The sequence below is a fragment of the Nomascus leucogenys genome, chromosome 23 (assembly GCF_006542625.1).
Source record: "Nomascus leucogenys isolate Asia chromosome 23, Asia_NLE_v1, whole genome shotgun sequence".
Taxonomy (NCBI): Eukaryota; Metazoa; Chordata; class Mammalia; order Primates; family Hylobatidae; genus Nomascus; species Nomascus leucogenys.
Window position 1 is genome coordinate 25032711 of NC_044403.1, and position 21428 is coordinate 25054138.

General features: G+C 46.6%; 1 protein-coding gene across 1 annotated transcript; it reads right to left on the minus strand.

The window, feature by feature from the left end:
• Positions 1-535: 535 nt before the first annotated feature.
• NANOGNB (NANOG neighbor homeobox) lies at positions 536-20398 on the minus strand. Its single transcript, XM_030804335.1, is given in 6 exon segments — positions 536-580; positions 583-589; positions 3590-3669; positions 3793-4128; positions 12377-12473; positions 20343-20398. Coding segments are annotated over 6 exon segments (621 nt in total).
• Positions 20399-21428: the final 1030 nt, after the last annotated feature.

A 21428-nucleotide genomic window follows, 5' to 3' on the forward strand; every position in this document is an offset into this window, starting at 1 on the left:
CAGACTGGAATGCAATTGTGCGACCTTGGCTCACTACAACCTCCACTTCCCAGGTACACGCGACTTTCCTGTCTCAGCCTCCTAAGTAGCTCGGATTACAGGCATACACCACCACACCTGGCTAATTTTTTTGTATTTAGTAGAGACAGGGTTTCATCATGTTAGTCAGGCTGGTCTTGAACTCCTGACCTCCGGTAATCCACCCATCTTGGCCTCCCAAAGTGCTAGGATTACAGGCGTGCTCCACTGTGCCCGGCCTTGACTCGATTTTTTTCTTAAATAAAATCAATTAACATCCATTATGAAAACTTTAAATCTACAGTAGGGTAAAAATAAAACACATAAAAACTCCTTTGCATTCCCCTCATTTAGTTCTACTCCACAGAATCAACGACTGTTAATATTTTCTTGTTTATCCTTTCAGAACTCCATTTATTGGTGAGAATGGTGTCATGTAAAATGTCTTAGCCAGTGTGATGGCTCATGCTTGTAATCACAGCATTTCTGGATATTTCTGGAGGCCAAAATGGGAAGATCACTTGAGGGCAGGAGTTCGAGACCAGCCTTGGCAACACAGAGAGACCTCCATCTGTTAAAAAAAAAAAAAAAAAAAAAAAAAAGAGTTTCACAACACAGTCTATATTTATTTTATTTTTTATTTTTTGAGATGGAGTTTCACTCTTGTCACCCAAGCTGGAGTGCAATGGCATGATCTTGGCTCACTGCAACCTCCACCTCCCAGGTCAAGCAATTCTCCTGCCTCAGCCTCCCGAGTAGCTGGGATTACATGGGATTACAGGCGCCTGCCACCAAGCCTGGCTTTTTTTTTTTTTTTTTTTGTCTTTTTAGTAGAGACGGAGTTTCACCATGTTAGTCAGGCTGGTCTCAAACTCCTGACCTCAGGTGATCCACCTGCCTTGGCCTCCCAAAGTGCTGGGATTACAGGCATGAGCCACGCACCCAGCCACAGTCTATATATTTAATATATACATCAAAATATGTTAAATCTGGAAAACAATTTTCATTGAAGGGCAAAGTAATCTTTCTAAAATACATTGTAAAATTTCAAAGTGGTAAGAAAGTTATGGAGGCAGAAATGGTGCAAGAACATGAGAAACACCATCACACCAGCTGGGCATGGTAATGTACACGTGCAATCCCAGCCACTCGGGAGGCTGAGGTGGGAGGATCTCTGTAACCTGGGAGTTTGAGACCAGCGTGGGCAGCATAAAGAGACCCCCATCTCTTAAAAAAAAAAAAAAACTATCACAGTTGGATTTTAACAGAGGACACTAAGAGTATACAAACACTGTATATGAAACAAATTGATAGCGCCTAGACTATGTCTCAAGTTATAACTGAAGATACATAGCTTATGAAACTAAGAGATGAGAGTACAAATTCAGGCACAGACAGTCAAGAACTGTTATTTATTGATGAAATCACGTTATTTCCCAGCAATTCAGCTTCCTCATTTATAATGTAGAGTAATGACTGCTGGGAAATGCAGTCTTATGCCTGTAACTCTTTTAATCCCCACTTGACCGCATAAGAATAGATCCTGGGCCTGGAATACTTCCTTATCAAGAGGTAAAAGAGCCCTGACGGGTGCAGTGGCTCATGCTTGTAATCCCAGCACTCTGGGAGGCAAGCAGATCACTTGAGGCCAGGAGTTTGAGACCAGTCTGGCCAACATAGTGAAACTTAATGTATACTAAAAATACAAAAATTAGCTGGCTGTGGTGGTACATATCTGTAGTCCCAGCTACTAGGGAGGCTAATGCACGAAAACTGCTTGAACCTGGGAGGTGGACGTTGCAGTGAGCCAAGATTGGGCCACTCTACTCCAGCCTGGGCAACAGAGCAAGACTCTGTCTCGAATTAAAAAAAAAAAAAAAAGGCCAGGCGCGGTGGCTCACGCCTGTCATCTCAGCACTTTGGGAGGCCGAGGTAGGCAGATCCAGAGGTCAGGAGATCGAGACCATCCTGGCTAAAACGGTGAAACCCCGTCTCTACTAAAAATACAGGCCGGGCGCGGTGGCTCACGCTTGTAATCCCAGCACTTTGGGAGGCCGAGGCGGGCGGATCACGAGGTCAGGAGATCGAGACCACGGTGAAACCCCGTCTCTACTAAAAATACAAAAAAATTAGCCGGGCGTGGTGGCGGGTGCCTGTAGTCCCAGCTACTTGGAGAGGCTGAGGCAGGAGAATGGTGTGAACCCGGGAGGCGGAGCTTGCAGTGAGCCGAGATCGCGCCACTGCACTCCAGCCTGGGCGACAGAGCGAGACTCCGTCTCAAAAAAAAAAAATAAATAAAAATAAAAATAAAAATACAAAAAAAAATAAAAATACAAAAAATTAGCCGGGAGTGGTGGCGGGCACCTGTAGTCCCAGCTACTCAGGAGGCTGGGGCAGAAGAATCGCGTGAACCTGGGAGACAGAGCTTGCAGTGAGCCGAGATCATGCCACTGCACTCCAGCCTGGGCGACAGAGTGAGACTCCGTCTCAAAAAAAAAAAAAGCCCACGTGACCTGTACTGGTTTATTGCCTCTGTGAGACTATCTTTCCCTGTGGCAAACTCAGCACACGAGAGGGGTACACATAGCCAATTTCCCTGTACTGGCTGCCAGGAAGCTGATCTTGCTCTGTAAGTAAAGCATGGCTCCACTCATGACTTGACTGCATTGTTTTGTGCAACTCTGATACAAGGTGCATTGAGTGGAGACATTTGGAGTTCTATTCTTGTCGGTTGGCACAGTGATGATCTTTGCAATGCTCCATGTGGTTGGAGTCATTTCCTTGGTGTTGGTAACCAGAGTTCAGTGTTCTGCTCGCCTGGGATTGATAACCGGGTGTACCATATTTGGCTTAATGATCAAGTGAGGCCATGCGTGGTGGCTCACACCTGGAATCCCAGCAGTTTGGGATGCCGAGGTGGGTGGACCATCTGCGATTAGGAGTTTGAGACCATCCTGGCCAACATGGTGAAATCCGGTCTTTACTAAAAATACAAAAATTAGCTGGGCATAGTGGCGCGTGCCTGTAACCCCAGCTACTGGGGGGGCTGAGGCAGGAGAATCTCTTGAATCCAGGAGGTAGAGGTTGCAGTGAGCAGAAATCGCTCCACTGCACTCCAGCCTGGGTGACAGAGTGAGACTCTGTCTCAAAAAACAAAACAAAAATCAATGATCAGGCCGGGTGCCGTGGCTCACGCCTGTAATCCTAGCACTTTGGGAGGCCGAGGTGGGTGGATCACGAGGTCAGGAGATCGAGACCATCCTGGCTAACACAGTGAAACCCCGTCTCTACTAAAAATACAAAAATTAGCCGGGCGTGGCGGCGGGCGCCGTAGTCCCAACTACTCGGGAGGCTGACTCAGGAGAATGGCATGAACCCGGGAGGCGGGGCTTGCAGTGAGCCGAGATAGCTCCACTGCACTCCAGGCTGAGCGACAGAGGGAAACTCTGTCTCAAAAAAAAAAAAAAAAAAAGTTTATGGGCATACACGATAATGATGGAAACACAAACCATCTCCGGAAGTCAATATATTCCTTCTACTTCCTTTTATTTTACAAGAGACACTTTCTTACCTCATATGTTTTCTCTTATGCTTTCTCTTGGACATTTCTTTATTATATTTCTTCCTCCTTTTACAAAACCATTGACTTATCTGCAAAAAATGAGGTGTGGGAGGTGATTAATACAGGAATAAAAATATTGGTCTATATGAGTAATAGTACTATACAAGCGACTTTGTCTATCAGTGAAGAAATGTCTATTAATGTTGTCATACCTGTTTATGTGTCATGTCAAATTCAAATGAGAGTGATAGACTCTCTTGTATAGTGGGGCACCTGTTTAACTTAAACTTTGCCCAGAGAGTGTCCATGAGGGATTTGCTGACTAATCTTTTCTCGGGATACTGTTTCTGTTTCTCATTTTCCCTTTTCCTTTTTTTTTCCTGTTCATCTTGCAGCTCCTTTTCATTTTTGTCTTCTTTTTCTCGTTCTGTCTTTCCGCCTGCTTCTCCTCCTCCTTCTCTCCATTTCTGCTTTCTGTTTTGTTCATCTTCACTGTAATTTCCAGTTGATTGTTCTGGATTTTGATCCCAAGGCATAGCTGGTTGCTTCTGTATAAAAAGATCCGTGGAATAAAATCAAGCTGCAGCTAAATTTGACTTTCAGAGCACAGTCAACAATCTTCCCTGTGACAATATATTTGATTTTCCTAAGTTAGCAATGTTGTACATTGGTGGAAAACATAGAGCAAAGAAAAAGTGAACTTGAGGCCGGGCACGGTGGCTGACTCCTGTAATCCCAGCACTTTGGGAGGCTGAGGCGGGCAGATCATGAGGTCGGGAGATTGAAACCATCTTGGCTAACATGGTGAAACCCCATCTCTACTAAAAATACAAAAATTAGCCGGGCACGGTGGCACGCGCCTGTAGTCCCAAGCTACTCGGGAGGCTGAGGCAGGCCAATCGCTTTAACCCGGGAGGCTGTGACTCACTCCTGTAATCCCAGCACTTTGGGAGGCCGAGGCGGGTGGATCACCTGACGTCAGGAGATCGAGACCAGCCTGTCCAATATGGTGAAACCCCATCTCTACTAAAAATACAAAAATTAGCTGGGCATGGTAGCGTGCACCTGTAGTCCCAGCTACTTGGGAGGCTGAGGCAGGAGAATTGCTTGAACCCAGGAGGCAGAGGTTGCAGTGAGCTGAGGTTGCGCCACTGCACTCCAGCCTGGCGACAGAATGAGACTGCATCTCAAAGAAAAAAAAAAAAATTAGCCCGGCGTGGTGGCAGGCACATATAATCCCAGCTACTTGGGAGGCTGAGGCAGGAGAATTGCTTGAACCCTGTGGGTGGAGGTTGCAGTGAGCCGAGATCGTGCCATTGCACTCCAGCCTGGGCAACAGAGCCAGACTCTGTCTCAAAAAAAATAAAAATAAAAGTAAGAAGAAATTCATTGCAGGGAATTGGCTTACGCAATCTTGGAACTGTCTTGGCAAGTCCGAAAGGATGGCTGGAACCCTTCAGTGTGAGATGGAGCAGCTCTCCCTAGGCAGAATTTCCTGTTAAAGCCTTAACTGATTGAATTAGGCTTTCTCAGATTATAATCCCTTTTACTTGAAGACAATTAATACGGATTTTAATTACATCTAAAGATGTCAGTAGCAAGGCCCGGCGTGGTGGCTCATGCCTATAATCCCAGCCCAGCCACTGCACTCCAGCCTGGGCAACAGAGCAAGACTCTGTCTCAAAAGAAAAGAAATATGCTGGCTGGGCGTGGTGGCTCACGCCTGTAATCCCAGTACTTTGGGAGGCCGAGGCGGGTGGATCACGAGGTCAGGAGATCAAGACCATCCTGGCTAACACAGTGAAACCCCGTCTCTACTAAAAATACAAAAAATTAGCCGGGCGTGGCGGCGGGCGCCTGTAGTCCCAGCTACTCTGGAGGCTGAGGCAGGAGAATGGCAAGAACCCGGGAGGCGGAGCTTGCAGTGAGCCGACATTGTGCCACTGGAATCCAGCCTGGGTGACAGAGCGAGACTCCCTCTCAAAAAAAAAAAAAAAAAAAAGAAAAGAAACAAATATGCCAGTAGCACCTAGTGTTTGATTGAATAACTGGGGTCTATACCCTACCCAAGTTGCCACATTAAAGACTATCACACTGATACTCAAACCAGACAGATATCCCCCCTAAAAAACTATAGATTAGGCTGGGCGCGGTGGCTCACGCTTGTAATCCCAGCACTTTGGGAGGCCGAGGCGGGCGGATCATGAGGTCAGGAGATCGAGACCAGGGTTGAAACCCCGTCTCTACTAAAAATACAAAAAATTAGCCGGGCGTGGTGGCGGGCGCCTGTAGTCCCAGCTACTCGGAGAGGTTGAGGCAGGAGAATGGTGTGAACCCGGGGGGCGGGGCTTGCAGTGAGCCGAGATCGTGCCACTGCACTCCAGCCTGGGTGACAGAGCGAGACTCCGTCTCAAAAAAAAAACAGAAACAAAAAACTATAGATTAATGTCCATTATGAATATGGAGGCAAAAACTTCAACAAAATGCTAGCAATCCAAAATCCAGCAACATAGTAAAAGGATTATGCACCATAATCAAGTAGGATTTATTCTAGAAATATATGATTAGTTCAAAACAGGAAAATCAATGTAATACATCATATGAATAGAATAAAGGAAAAAAATATGCAATCATCTCAATAGAGGCAGAAAAAGACTGTTTCTCTAAAATTTAAAGTTACCATATGACCCAGCAATTGCCCCTTTAAACAAAATGTATTATATCTATACAATAGACTATTATTTAGCCACAAAAGGAAATAAAATACTGATTCATGCTCAACATGGATGAATATTGAAAACAAGTTAAGCGGGGGCCAGGTGTGGTGACTCACGCCTGTAATTCCAGCACTTTGGGAGGCCGAGGCAAGAGGATTGCTTGAGCCCAGGAGTTGGAAACCAGCCTGGGCAACATAGTGAGGTCTCCTCCCCACAAAAAATTAAAAAATGAGGTGAGAGGATCACTTGAGTCCAGGAGGTCGAGGCTGCAGTGAGTCCTGATCATGACACTGCACTCCCACCTGGGTGACAGAGCAAGACCCTGCCACACCGGGGAAAAAAAAAAAAGAGGAAAAAGGAAAGCAAGTTAAGTGAAAGTTGAAATACAAAAAGTCATATATTGTATGAGTCTGTTTATATAAAATGTCCAGCATAGGCAAATCTATAAAGACAGAAAGTAAATTAGTGATTGTCAGAGATTAGGGTAGGATAAAATTCAGAGTGTCTGCTAATTGGTATAAATTTTCTTTAAAAAAAATAAAAGAAAAGAGAGGCAGTGGGTGAGGTAGGATGGCAGTTAACCGTGCTGTTGTTGGTCTCGAAATCGTCAGCTTAAGTGATCTGTCCGCCTTGGCATTCCAAAGTGCTGGGATTACAGGTGTGCCTTACCAAGCCCGGCTAATTGTTGTATTTTTGGTGGAGATGGGGGGTTTCATCATCTTGGCCAGGATGGTCTTCAACTCCTGAGCTCAAGGGATCTGCCCCCCTTGGCCTCCCGAAGTGCTGGGATTTGAGGTGTGAGCCACTGTGCCCGGCCTGTCCCCATCTTACTTACTTGAATGGTCAGGGGCTTCTGAAGTATCGGGATCTCCCTCCACATTGAAAAAGCTTATTCTCCCCCTTCCTGAACACCATCCTTTCCTGGGCCTTCCTCAAAGTCAATGGCTGCTCTTTCAAAGCTTTCTTTGTTGCTCCTCTTTCCCACACTGCTTTCTGTCCCTGTGCTTTTTCAATCACACTCAAGGTTAAATCCCTTCACCACTTATCTCCTTTACATGTAGCTCTAATCCAGGTCATCTAATCTCATGGTTTTTAATACTGCCCAAAAGGGAGATTACTTTCAAATTTTTATTTCCAGGCTTGTATGTCAAACTCCCAATTCAATATCTCTGCTTGGATGTCTAATAAGTTATGTGAATTGAACTTAAAATTCCCAAACTCAGTTTATGGCTCCCTTCACTGAACGCTGACCCACTCTCAGGCCTCTCTATCTTAGTAAAGCCAACTCCACCTGCCCAGTGGTTTGAGTCAAAAACCTTGGTGCTGTCTTTCACTTCTTCCCTTTCTCATAGCTCAACTCAATCTGTCAGAAAGTCTTGCTTTTCTTTCTTTAAAATATATCCAGACAACTGCCACTTCTTACCATCATCATCTCTCAACTGATACAGTTTATCTCATAACTCAGTCTGCTTCTGCCTTTGTCCATCCCACCCCAAAATCTATTTCCAACATAGCAGAAAGAGTGATCTTTTAAAAATGTAAATCAGGGCTAGGCATGGTGGCTCACACCTGTAATCCTCAAACTTTGGGAGGCCGAGGCGGGTGGATCACAGGAGGTCAGAAGTTTGAGATCAGCCAGCCGGGCACGGTGGCTCACGCCTGTAATCCCAGCACTTTGGGAGGCTGAGATGGGTGGATCACGAGGTCAGGAGAGGAGACCATCCTGGCTAACACGGTGAAACCCCCTCTCTACTAAAAATACAAAAAAAATTAGCCGGGCACAGCGGCGGGTGCCTGTAGTCCCAGCTACTCGGCAGGCTGAGGCAGGAGAATGGCGTGAACCCAGGAGGCGGAGCTTGCAGTGAGCCGAGATAGCGCCATTGCACTCCAGCCTGGGAAACAGAGCAAGACTCCGCCTCAAAAAAAACCAAAACAAACAAACAAGAAGTTTGAGACCAACCTGGCCAACATGGTGAAACCTCGTCTTTACTACAAATACAAAAGTTAGCTGGGCGTGGTGGCAAACGCCTGTAATCCCAGCTACTAGGGAGGCTGAGGCAGGATAATCCCTCGAAACTGGGAGGTGGAGGCTGTAGTGAGCCGAGATCATGCCACTGTACTCCAGCCTGGGTGACAGAATGAGACTGCATTGAAAAAAAAAAAAAAATGCCAGGTGTGGTGGCTCATGCCTGTAATCCCAGTACTTTGGGAGGCTGAGGCGGGTGGATCACCTGAGGTCAGGAGTTTGAGAACAGCCTGGCCAACATGGTGAAACCCTGTCTCTACCGTAAATACAAAAATTAGGTGGGTGTGGTGGCCCGTGCCTGTAATCCCAGCTACTCAGGAGGCTGAGGCAGGAGAATCTCTGGAACCCAGGAGGAGAAGGTTGCAGTGACCTGAGATCAGGCCACTGCACTCCAGCCTGGGTGACAACAGCAAAACTCCATCTTAAAAAAAAAAAAGTGGGGGGGCCTGGAGTGGCGGCTCATGCCTGTAATCCAAGCACTTTGGGAGTCTGAGGCGGGCAGATCACCTGAGGTCAGAAGTTTGAGACCAGCCTGACCAACATGGTGAAACCCCATCTCTACTAAAAATACAGAAATTAGCTGGGTGTGGTGGTGTGAGCCTGTGGTCCCAGCTCCTTGGGAGGCTGAGGTATGAGAATCACTTGAACCTGGGGGCAGAGGTTGCAGTGAGCTGTGAGCTAACATTATGTCACTGCACTCCAGCTTGGGTGACAGTGAGACTCTGTCTCCAAAGAAAAAAGAAAAAAATGTAGGCCGGGCTTGGTGGCTCACGCCTGTAATCCCAGCTACTTGGAAGACTGAGGCAGGAGAATGGCTTGAACCTGGGAGGCAGAGGTTGCAGTGAGCTGAGATCGCGCCACTGCACTCCAGCCTGGGCAACAAGAGGGAAGCTCCATTCCCGCCCCCCGTCCCCCAAAACAAGAGAGAGAGAGAACCTCCTGCCTCGGCCTCCCAAAGTGCTGGGAATACAGGCATGAGCCGCTGTGCCCGGCCGAGAATGGATTTTTAAATACCTAAATAAAAGGTAATTATTTGTTAGTAAGCAAGAGAGACTGGAAAGGCTCTGGGATCTGCTTGAGATTTCCTCTGGGGTCAGGGCAAAGCAAGTCAACAGAACAGGTTAAAGGGACAGTTGTCGACAGAGAATAATCTGCTCCTGTTCTAACCCTTCCAAGTCCACCTTATCCAAAAGCAGTTAGGCTCTGATGACTATTTTATTCCCTTGCAGATGCATCTTATGAAAATAGAGATTTGGTCGGGCATGGTGGCTCACGCCTGTAATCCCAGCACTTTGGGAGGCCGAGATGCGCGGATCACGAGGTCAGGAGTTTGAGACCTTCCTGGCTAACATGGTGAAACCCCGTCTCCACTAAAAATACAAAAAATTAGCCGAGTGTGGTGGTGGGCATCTGTAGTCCCAGCTACTTGGGAGGCTGAGGCAGGAGAATGGCATAAACCTGGGAGGCAGAGCTTGCAGTGAGCCGAGATTGCGCCACTGCACTCCAGCCTGGGCAACAGGGCGAGACTCTGTCTCAAAAAAAAAAAAAAAATAGAGATTTAACCCTTAGCAGAGAATATGGAGCAGAGGCTAGAGAAGGCTTAGACTAGTAAGAACTGAAATGGACATTTCAGGCCTATGATAGCTACATCACATATTCCCCCGTTTTATGTATAAACCAGCTGACACTTTGAGAGGGTAAGTGACATGTCTTAGGTACACAGCTTAGAAAGTGGCACAAAGTAAAAAGGAACAAAGCTGTTTGGTTTCAAATCTCAAATGGAAGAAGGACCTGACCCAGAGGTGACTAATCCGGTGAAGACGGTAGTCCTTCGGATCCAGGTAAATAAAATGCACTGAAAATAGAGAGTTCTGCAGGGTGAAGTAGTTTCATCTGTCTGTGCAGAACCAACCTTACAAACAAATGGAGAAAACGGAGTGTGGCTTTCATTCTTGCGAGTTTGAATTTTGCAGGGATAGTGATTGAGATTGCAAGGGACCTTAGTTTGTGTGTGTGTGTGATGTGGGGGGTGGGTGTCAGTGTGTTTTCAGGATTTGGATTTTCTAGAAATCAGACCCTGTCGGCCGGTCACGGTGCCTCACGCCTGTAATCCCAGCACTTTGGGAGGCCCAGGTGGGCAGATCATCTGAGGTCAGGAGTTCGAGGCCAGCCTGACGAACATGGTGAAACCCCATCTCTACTAAACCCCATCTCTACTAAAAATACTGGGCATGGTGGCGCACGCCTATAATCTCAGCTACTCAGGAGTGGGAGGCAGGAGAATCACTTGAACCCAGGAGGTGGAGGTTGCAGTGAGCCAGGATCACACCATTGCACTTCAGCCTGGGCAATAGGAGCGAAACTCTGTCTCAAAATAAATAAATAAATAAATAAATAAATATTATCTAATGCTTAAACTAATCCTATGAGATAGAAATTATTCTAGTCCTCATTTTATAAATGAGGAAGCTGAAGTTTATGAGACCAGTGCTCTAACCCCTGAGCTGTGGAACCAACTTCGAAGCTGAAGTTTAGAGCAGGGCAGTAACTTGTAGATCACAGCTTAGTTAAGTGGCAGAGCCTGGAGAGGAAGAAAGGCTGTCTGATTACAAATCTCAAAGTAAGAAAGATGTCATCCAGGGAAATGAGAAGGATTGTCCTGGAGGATTTGAGAATTGTGTGTGGTATTTCTGTTCTGATCTACCTAGCTGTTTGAGGATAATAACCATCTGTACTTAATAGAAGGTTTTACATTTCCAAAGTGAAAAAGAACAACAGTACAGGTAAGCGATGAAAGAAGGCGCATCTGGGGGCCGGGCGCGGTGGCTCCTGCCTGTAATCCCAGCACTTTGGGAGGTCGAGGTGGGCGGATCACCTGAGGTCAGGAGTTCGAGACCAGCCTGGCCAACATGGTGAAACCCTGTCTCTACTAAAAATACAAAAATTAGCCGAGCATTGTGTGTCGTGGCGTGCACTTGTAATCCCAGCTACTAGGGAAGCTGGGCCAGGAGAATTGCTTGAACACAGGAGGTGGAGGTTGCAGTGAGCCAAGATTGCGCCACTGCACTCCAGTCTGGGAGACAGAGAGAGAGAGAGAGAGAGAGAGAGAGAGAGAAAGAAAGAAAAGAAAGCAGGAGCATCTGAATCTTTCCAGCCACAGGGGAAATCCTGCCAAAACGCAGATAAATAAGCCCCCTGAAGTCTCTGTACAACACATTTATTCAAACCTGCTTTGAATAATTTGACAAATCTGCTTAACAATGACCTGATGAAGGGGTAGACACAAAAAGGAGGTGTCACAGTGACTTTCTAATACATTTTTCTTCTTAGGAAGCTCCTTATAGCTATACTATTAGAGAGGAACAACCATAGGAATTATTGAAAGGTCAAAACCCTATATCCTCTGGAAAGCATTCTGTCCGCCTTTCCCCTTCCCCCTCCCTGCCAGTGGCTCTCAGACTTCAGCATGCATAATAAACCCCAGGAAGGCTTGTTGAAATGAGGTTCCTGGGTCCCACCCCAGAATTTCTGATTCAGTAATTCACACGCGGGGCTCAAAAATTTGCATGTCTGTGTAGGGGCGGAGAGGGTGTGATCCCTTTCCTCCTGATAGTAAGAGTCAGGAGGACACTCCAATAACAAAAGGCAGATTAACAAGAGAAAAGCATAACAAATTTATCTAATCAAAGTTTTACTTGACAAAGGACCTTCAGAGATGAAGATGAAAGACTGAGGAAAAAAGTGTCTATTTTTATGCTTAGCTTCTCTGAATGGACAGCTGTGTAGAAATGTGACTGGACAAAAAGGGAACGACCTAATGGTAATAGACTGAGTGGGGAAACCCAGCAAAGCCTGATTTTTTTTTTTTTTTTGAGACGGAGTCTCACTCTTGTCACCCAGGCTGGAGTGCAGTGGCGCGATCTTGGCTCATTGCAACCTCTGCCTCCTGGTTCAAGCCATTCTCCTGCCTCAGCCTCCCTAGTAGCTGGGATTACAGGGACACGCCACCATGCCCGGCTAATTTTTGTATTTTTAGTAGAGATGGGGTTTCACCATGTTGGACAAGCTGGTCTCGAACTCCTGACCTCGTGATCCGCCCACCTCGCCCTCCCAAAGGGCTGGGATTACAGGGGTGAGCCACCGAGCCCGGCTGACAATGTATTTTCACATGCACTTGAGAAAATGTCCTGGTGTTCCAGGTGCTGGCAGTTTCTAAATATGAAATATACATTTCCGGAGATCCATTTTGCAGAGAGGCATTCCCAGTTTTTTTTTCTTTTTTTTTTTTTTTTGAGACAGAGTTTTGCTCTTGTTGCCCAGGCTGGAGCGCAGTGGCACGGTCTCCGCTCACTGCAGCCTCCGCCTCCCGGGTTCAAGCAATTCTCCTGTCTCAGCCTCCCAAGTAGCTGAGATTACAGGCGCCCGCCACCATGCTGGCTAATTTTTGTATTTTTAGTAGAGATGGGGTTTCACCATGTTGGTCAGGCTGGTCTGGAACTCCTGACCTCAGGCAATCTGCCCGCCTTGGCCTCCCAAAATGCTGAGATTACAGGTGTGAGCCACCGCGCCCGGCCTCCCAGTATTTTTATATAAAAGAATTTTAAAATATTGTTTTTAATAAAGATGTAAACTTCCCCATAGAGAGTAACCTAATGTCTGAAACTAACCAAAAAAAAAAAAAAAAAAAAAAAAAAAGAAATATAGAAAGGAAGGAAGGAAGAGAGAGAGATAGGCTTTCAAAAAATATGCCTGTGCTGGAATTGCGAATTGTTCCTTGATAAAAGTCCTCTGTCGAAAGGCACTCCTTTAGACCCTGAGACTCACCTGCTGGGGCAGCACTGAATCTTCAGTTTCTGTCTCAACCACAAATGGAATGCTCAGGTCAAGACTCTACTCCTACAGGTGTGCCTGGGGCAGTCTCATTTTTAATTCCATGCCTCCCTTGGTGCCTATAAAAAGGTATATGGTAATATAAACATTATATCATGTTTACAGCTAAGAAGACTAAAAGGAAAAACAAGATGTTCAGGATGGCTCTTTCTAAGTAATTGAATTGCAGGTGGTTTTTCATTTTTTCTTTTCACTTTTTGTATTATTTACATTCTCCATGGTTAAAATGTAATGTTTCTAAAGTTAAGAGAAAATATTGTTTCATTTTATTTATTTATTTTAGAGATGGAGTCTTGCTCTATTGCCCAGGCTGGAGTGCAGTGACACCATCGTACCTCACTACAGCCTCGAACTCCTGGGCTCAAGCAATTCTCTCGTCCCCGATTCTCCAGTAGCTGGGACTGCAGGTGCATGCCATCTCACCTGTTTTTTGTTTTGTTTTGTTTTTTGTTTTTTTAGGTGGAGTTTCGCTTTTGTTGCCCCCGCTGGAGTGCAATGGTGCGATTTCGGCTCACCATAACCTCTGCCTCCTGGGTTCAGGTGATTCTCCTGCCTCAATCTCCCGAATAGCTGGGATTACAGACATGCGCCACCACACCTGGCTAATTTTTGTATTTTTAGTAGAGATAGGGTTTTGCCATGTTGGTGAGGTTGGCCTTGAACTCCTGACCTCAGGTGATCCGCCTGCCTCGGCCTCCCAAAGTGCTGGGAATACAGGTGTGAGCCACCACACCTGGCCTCACCTTGCTGTTTTTAAAAGATTTTTTGTAAAGATGGGGCTCTCACTTTGGTGCCCAGGCTGATCTTGAACTCCTGGCCTCAAGCGACCCTCCCATCTCAGCCTCCCAAAGTGCGGAGTTTATAGGGATGAGCCACCACACTCAGACTTTCTTTTAATTTGAAAGCTCATACTCCGGCTAGAACTCCTGACCTCAGGTGATCCGCCTGCCTTGGCCTCCCAAAGTGCTGGGATTATAGGTGTGAGCCACTGCGCCTGGCCAATCTTCTTTTTTTCCAGAGACAATTTACTTTTTTTTTTTTTTTTTGATATGGAGTCTCGCTGTTGCCTAGGCTGGAGTGCAGTGGCACGATCTCGGCTCACTGCAACCTCCGCCTCCCGGATTCAAGCGATTCTCCTGCCTTAGCCTCCCTGAGCAGCTGAGTCTACAGGCACACACCACCATACCTGGCTAATTTTTGTATTTTTAGTAGAGACAAGGTTTCACCATGTTGGCTAGGCTGGTCTCAAACTCCTGACTGCAGGTGATCTGCCTGCCTCTGCCTCCCAAAGTGCTAAAATTACAGGTGTGAACCACTGCGACCAGCCGACAATTTACTTTTGCTTTGGCAGACAGAGTTAAAGTAGATTTTACCTTGATTCAATCAGGCATTGAGTTTGCTCAAAACTAATTTCAAAATTTTAGGCCAGGCTCAGCGGCTAATGCCTGCAATCCCAGCACTTTGGAAGGCCGAGGCGGGCAGATACCTAGAGTCCAGGAGTTTGAGACCAGTCTGGGCAACATAGTAAAATTCTGTCTCTACTAAAAATACAAAAATTAGCTGGGCAGTGGCTCATGCCTGTAATCCCAGCTACTTGGGAGGCTGAGGCACGAGAATTGCTTGAACCTGGGAGGTGGAGGCTGCAATCAGTTAAAATGCACCACTGCACTCCAGTCTGGGTGACAGAGCCAGACAAGACTTCATCTCAAAAAAAAAAAATAGCCAGGCGTCATGGCTCATGCCTGTAATCCCAGCACTTTGGGAGGCTGAGGCCAGCAGATCACATGAGGTCAGGAGTTTGAGACCAGCCTGGCCAACATGGTAAAACCTCGTCTCTACTGAAAATACAAAAATTGGCCAGGAGTGGTGGCGCGCACCTATAGTCCCAGCTACTCAGAAGGCTGATGGAGGAGAATCGCTTGAACCTGGGAGGCAGAGGTTTCAATGAGCTGAGATCAGGTCACTGCACTCTAACCTGGGCAACAGAGGAAGACTCTGTCCTAAAAAAATAAATAAATACATAAAAATATAACAAACTGGATTTCATTCTTTATGAATTAATAGTCTGTTCTTAGGCCAGGCACAGCGCCACATGTCTGTAATCTCAGCATTTTAGGAGGACAAGGTGGGCGGATCGCTTGAACCCAGGAGTTCGAAACCACCTTGGGCAACCTGGCGAAACCCCGTCTCTACCAAAAATGCAAAACTTAACTGGGCATGGTGGTGTGTGCCTGTAGTGCCAGCTACGTGGGAGGTTGAGGTGGGAGGATGGCTTGAGCCCAGTAGGTGGAGGTTGCAGTGAGCCAAGCTTGGGCCACTGCACTGCAGACTGGGCAATAGAATGAGACCCTTCCTCCAAAAAAAAAAAAAAAGTCCATTCTCAGCTCTTCATTATTCATAAAGGAGTGCTTGTCTAAAGTTTTATTATTTAGTTACCAGCCTCCCGGTTGTCATCATCTGCACAGACACTCAGTCCTTCAGTCACTGCTGAAGAGCCAGCAGATGCCATGTCCAGCTTTCTCTCTCTCTAGGGTCTTGGCTCCTGAAATTCCTTGTTCTGTGGAAGCCTCTCTGATGCTTTCTAATAGTTTTTTTGTGTTGATCCGGCTTTCCTGGTTGGTCTCAGCAAACAATTGGTCTGCCACAAGCTGTTTAAGCCACAATCCAAACTGGAAGTTTCTGCTTCTCATTTTTGAGGTTGGCTTTCATTTCCTCATTGATTTAAAAATTCTAAAAAATATATTATATGCTGTCCATGAGCCCTGGTGCTTGTTTTTAGGGAAAGCCAAAATTTAGTAGTAGCATTTTAAAAATCAATCAGATTTTAAAAATGAAATAGATGCTAAAAGTGATAAAGAACTGCCAGGCACGGTGGCTCATGCCTGTAATCTTCCGGGTTCATGCCTGTAATCTTCCGGGTTCATGCCATTCTCCTGCCCCAGCCTCCCGATTAGCTGGGACTACAGGTGCCCGCCACCACGCCCAGCTAATTTTTGTATTTTTTTTTTTGTTTTTTTGTTGTTGTTGTTGTTGAGACGGAGTCTCGCTCTGTCGCCCAGGCTGGAGTGCAGTGGCACGATCTCGGCTCACTGCAAGCTCCACCTCCCGGGTTCACGCCATTCTCCTGCCTCAGCCTCTCCGAGTAGCTGGGACTACAGGCGCCCGCCACCACGCCCGGCTAATTTTTTTTGTATTTTTAGTAGAGACGGGGTTTCACTGTGTTAGCCAGGATGGTCTCGATCTCCTGACCTTGTGATCCGCCTGCCTTGGCCTCCCAGAGTGCTGGGATTACAGGCGTGAGCCACCGCGCCCGGCCCCCTTGGCTTTCTTGACACTTGGTGTTATGGTCTGAATGTTTGTGTCTCCCTAAAATTCGTATGTTGAAATCCTAACCTCCAAGGTGATAGTATTGGAGGTGGGGACTTTGGAAGGTGATTAGGTCATGAGGGTTCAACAAAATGAGTGAAATTAGTGCCCTTATAATGAAAGACCCCAGAAAGCTGGCTCATCCCTTCCACCAAGTGAGGACACAACAAGAAGGAGCCATATATAAACCAGAAAGTGGGCCTTCGCCGGACACCAAATCTGCCGGTGCCTTGATCTTGAACTTTCCAGCCTCCAAAACTGTGAGAAATAAATTGCAGCTGCTATTGGCCACCCAGTTTATAGTATTTTCTTATAATGGCCTGAATGGGCCGGGCGTGGTGGCTCACGCCTGTAATCCCAGCACTGTGGGAGGCCAAGATGAGTGGATCACCTGAGGTCAGGAGTTCGAGACCAAGCCTGGCCAACGTGGCGAAACCTGATCTCTACTAAAGATACAAAAATTAGCTGGGCGTGGAGGCATGTGCCTTTAGTCCCAGCTACTGGGGAGGCTGAGGAGGGAGAATCACTTGAACCCGGTAGGTGGAGGTTGCAGTGAGCCAAGACCTGCCACTGCACTTCAGCCTGGGCGACAGAACGAGACTCCATCTCAGAAAAAAAAAAAAAATCATAATAATAGCCTGAATGGACTAAGACACTCACTTTTCCTCCTATTTCTCTGGATATCCTTCTTTGTCTCTTTTGCCACTTCATCCTCTGCAAACAATACATTCAAAGTTGGACTTTTTTTTTTTTTATTTTTTGAGACGGAGTCTTCCTCTGTCGACTCTGTCTCAAAAAATAAATAAATAAAAAAAATATAATCTGATCCTTTCACCACATTGCTTTAGTGCCTTTAATGGCTCTTTCTGCTATTGGATAAGTTAAACTCTAACTTCACCCCGCATGGTCTGACCACTAACTTCCTCTTTTTTTTTTTTTTTTTTTTGAGACGGAGTCTCACTCTGTCACCCAGGCTGGAGTGCAGTGGCGTGATCTCGGCTCACTGCAAGCTCCGCCTCCCGGGTTCATGCCATTCTCCTGCCTCAGCCTCTCCGAGTAGCTGGGACTACAGGTGCCCGCCACCACGCCAGGCTAATTTTTTGTATTTTTAGCAGAGACGGGGTTTCACCGTGGTCTCGATCTCCTGACCTCGTGATCTGCCCGCCTTGGCCTCCCAAAGTGCTGGGATTACAAGCGTGAGCCACTGCTCCCGGCCTTGACTTCCTCTTACACAAGCCCAATACCTCCACCTGGCTAGCTATAAAATAGAATCTTAAACCCTAAGGACTGCTTTTCTCATTGGTTTCTTTCTTTCTTTTGAGACGGAGTCTCCCTCTGTCACCCAGGCTGCTGTGCAGTGGTACAATCTCGGCTCATTGCAACCTCTGCCTTCTGGGTTCAAGTGATTCTCCTGCTTCAGCCTCCTGAGTAGCTGAGATTTCAGGCTCGTGCCACCACGCTAAGCTAATTTTTGTATTTTTAGTAGAGATGGGGTTTCACCTTGTTGGGCAGCCTGGTCTTAAACTCCTGACCTCAGGTGATCCACCTGCCTCAGCCTTCCAAAGTGCTGGGATTACAGGTGTGAGCCATGCACCCGGCCTCTCATTGGTTTCTTTGCTTGATAATATGTTGCAATTATAACAATATTCACATAGAAATCTGTTTTTCCGAAGGCATAAATACTAATCCGCATATTTGGAAGGTTTCTTTTCCTTTTACATTTTGGTTTTTATTTTATTTTAGAGATAGGGTCTCACTCTGTCACTCAGGCTGGAGCACAGTGGCTTGATCTTAGCTCACTGCAGCCCTGACCTCCCAGGCTCAGGTGATCCTCCCACCTCAGCCCCTCAAGTAGTTGGGACTACAGGTGCACGCTACCATGCCTGGCTAACTTTTGTGTTTTTTTGTAGAGACAAGGTCTCACTATGTTGCCCAGGCCTCAAGTAATCCTCCTGCCTTTGCCCCACAAAGTGCTGGGATTACAGGCGTGAGGCACTATGCCCGGCCAATAATAAGTTTTAAGTGGAAGAGAATGGTTGTCTTTTAATGTTATAATTGGAGTGATTTGGTAATTTCCTGGCACACAGGTTTTTTAAAAGCATGTACACAATAGGGCTTGTTTTCTTGCTACTATTGGAATCCTCCTGCCACAATGTACATAAATCCAGGCTAATCCACTAGAGGATGACCAAAGAGAGACGTGAATTAGCCAGCCCCAGCCAGCCCACCAGCTTACTGCAGAGTGAGCTCAGCTGAGATGGAACCGATCCTGTCCAAGCCAGAATCACCCAGTGGCGTTCAGCCCAAATTGCTGACTCTCGGGAACTATGAACTAATTGAATAGCTGTGTATTTTAAGTTTTAAGTTAATTGATTATGCAGCAAAACCTAACTGATGCCATGTCCTGATTCCAAACACTGGGTACTCATGTTAAAAGAGTATCACTGGCCAGGCACACTGGTTTACATCTGTAATCCCAGCACTTTGGGAGACCAAGGCGGGAGGATCACCTGAGCCCAGGTGTTTGAGATCAGCCTGGGAAATAACATGGCGAGACCCTGTCTCTACAAAAAATTTAAGATACCCAGGTGTAATGACGTGTACCTATAGTCCCAGTTACTCGGGAGGCTGAGGTGGGAGGATCACTTGATCCCAGGAGGTCAAGGCTACAGTGAGTGAAGGTCATGCCACTGTACTTCAGCCTGAGCAACAGACTGATACCCTGTCTCAAAAACAAAAACAAAACAAAACAAAATGGCTGGGCATGGTGGCTCACGCCTGTAATCCCAGCACTTTGGGAGGCTGAGGTGAGTGGATCACCTGAGGTTGGGAGTTCAAGACCAGTCTGACCAACATGGAGGAACCCCGTCTCTACTAAAAATACAAAATTAGACAGTTGTGGTGGCGCATGCCTGTAATCCTAGCTACTCCGGATGCTGAGGCAGGAGAATTGCTTGAACCCGGGAGGTGGAGGTTGCAGTGAGCCAAGATTTTGCCACTGCACTCACTCCAGCCTAGGTTATCAGAGCGAGACTCCATCCCCCCCCCCAAAAAAAAAAGTGTTTCTGTTTCCCACTCAGCCAGTTTCCAGCTCAGCTGGGCCAGCTGCACTCCACCTGGTCCTCAAGCTAATAGATTTCACTTCCCTGAAGGCCCACAAAGTCTTTCTTTCTTTCTTTTTTTCGTTGAGACAGTCTTACTCTGTCACCCAGGCTGGAGTGCAGTGGTACAATCACGGCTCACTGCAATCTCTGCCTCCCAGATTCCAGTGATTCTCGTGCCTCAGCCCCCTAAGTAGCTGAAATTACAGACGTGTGCCACCATGCTTGGCTAATTTTTTGGATTTTTAGTAGAGATGGGGTTTCACTATGTTGGCCAGGCTGGTCTTGAACTCCTGGCCTGAAGCAATCCACCCACCTCAGCCTCCCAAAGTGCTGAGATTATAGGCACGAGCCACTACGCCTGGCCACAAAATTCTTTGAAGAAGCCAATCCCATCCTCCCTCAGGAGCCAAGGGGCCACCTCACTCTCTTGTTACAGCAGATCCTGCCTCCCACAGTCACCCTGCTCCCAAGTGCAACCTCTGTCTGACCCTGCATGGTGTGTGGTGCCCTCCTGCCTCAGGCCGTAAGTACATGCAGCTGAACTGCTGTCAGTCTTATCTGTCCAGTGTCAGGTGTTGTGTGTCCAGCCACCCCATAACCCTGGGTTGGGACTCCCTCCCTCACAAACCGGGAGAAGAGGAAGTGAGCAAACCATCTACCAATTCTTATCTAGATTTGTCCTCTTCAGCTGTAGCTTTTGCAATACTCTGGTCATACTCAAAGCATTCTGCTGGGATGTCACCTGACCTGGGCCTACATGCGATTCTGCTTTTATTCTGAGAAAATAATTTGTCATTCTTTCTGCTTTTATAATTTGTTCTATTTTAAATTATTTTTCTCATTTTTGCCTTTGCTCCTTTCTTCTCAGCATTGTATACTCAAAGGAATACCCTCATACTCTACATTTTAATCCAAGATAGAGGAATGCAACAGGGAGAACCCCTGAGGCAGGGGCAGAGGGAGGTTTGGGGAACTGTAAATGGGAGGTAGACAAGAGACCAAACAGGACTTTAAGTTGTTTCAGCAGGTATACAGCTTAGAAAGGATCTCATCGGTCTGGGTCCTAAAATATCTCAATGGATGGCTGCTAACGCAAAACTTTTTTTTTTTTTTTTTTTTGAGACTGAGTCTTGCTCTGTCACTCAGGGTGGAGTGCAGTGGCACGAACTCGGCTCACTGTAAGCTTCGCCTCCCGGGTTCAAGCAATTTTCCTGCCTCAGTGTCCTGAGTAGCTGGGACTACAGGCATGTGCCACCACGCCTGGCTAATTTTTGTATTTTTAGTAGAGATGGGGTTTCACCATGTTGGCCAGGATGGTCTCGATCTCTTGACCTCGTGATCTGCCCGCCTCAGCCTCCCAAAGTGCTGGGATTACAGGCATGAGCCACCGCGCCCGGCTCAAAACCTTTTTCTCACTACTCTACAATTAAGTCTCAGTTGAACTCTGGGAAGATTCTGGAATACCTAGGTTATTTATTTCTCAGTGTCTATTTCACCAGTAGTTGTAACCATCCTTCAATCAAACATCTCCATTTGAGTAGCATAGGCTATAATGGATTTTCTCTATTTAAGATTACTCAGCAGTGGCCGGGCACGTGGTGGCTCACAACGGTAACCCCAGGACTTTGGGAGTCTGTATTAGTCCATTTTCACACTGTTGATAAAGACATACCTGAGACTGGGCAATTTACAAAAGAAAGAGCCTTTTTTTTTTTTTTTGAGATGGAGTTTTGCTCTTGTTGCCC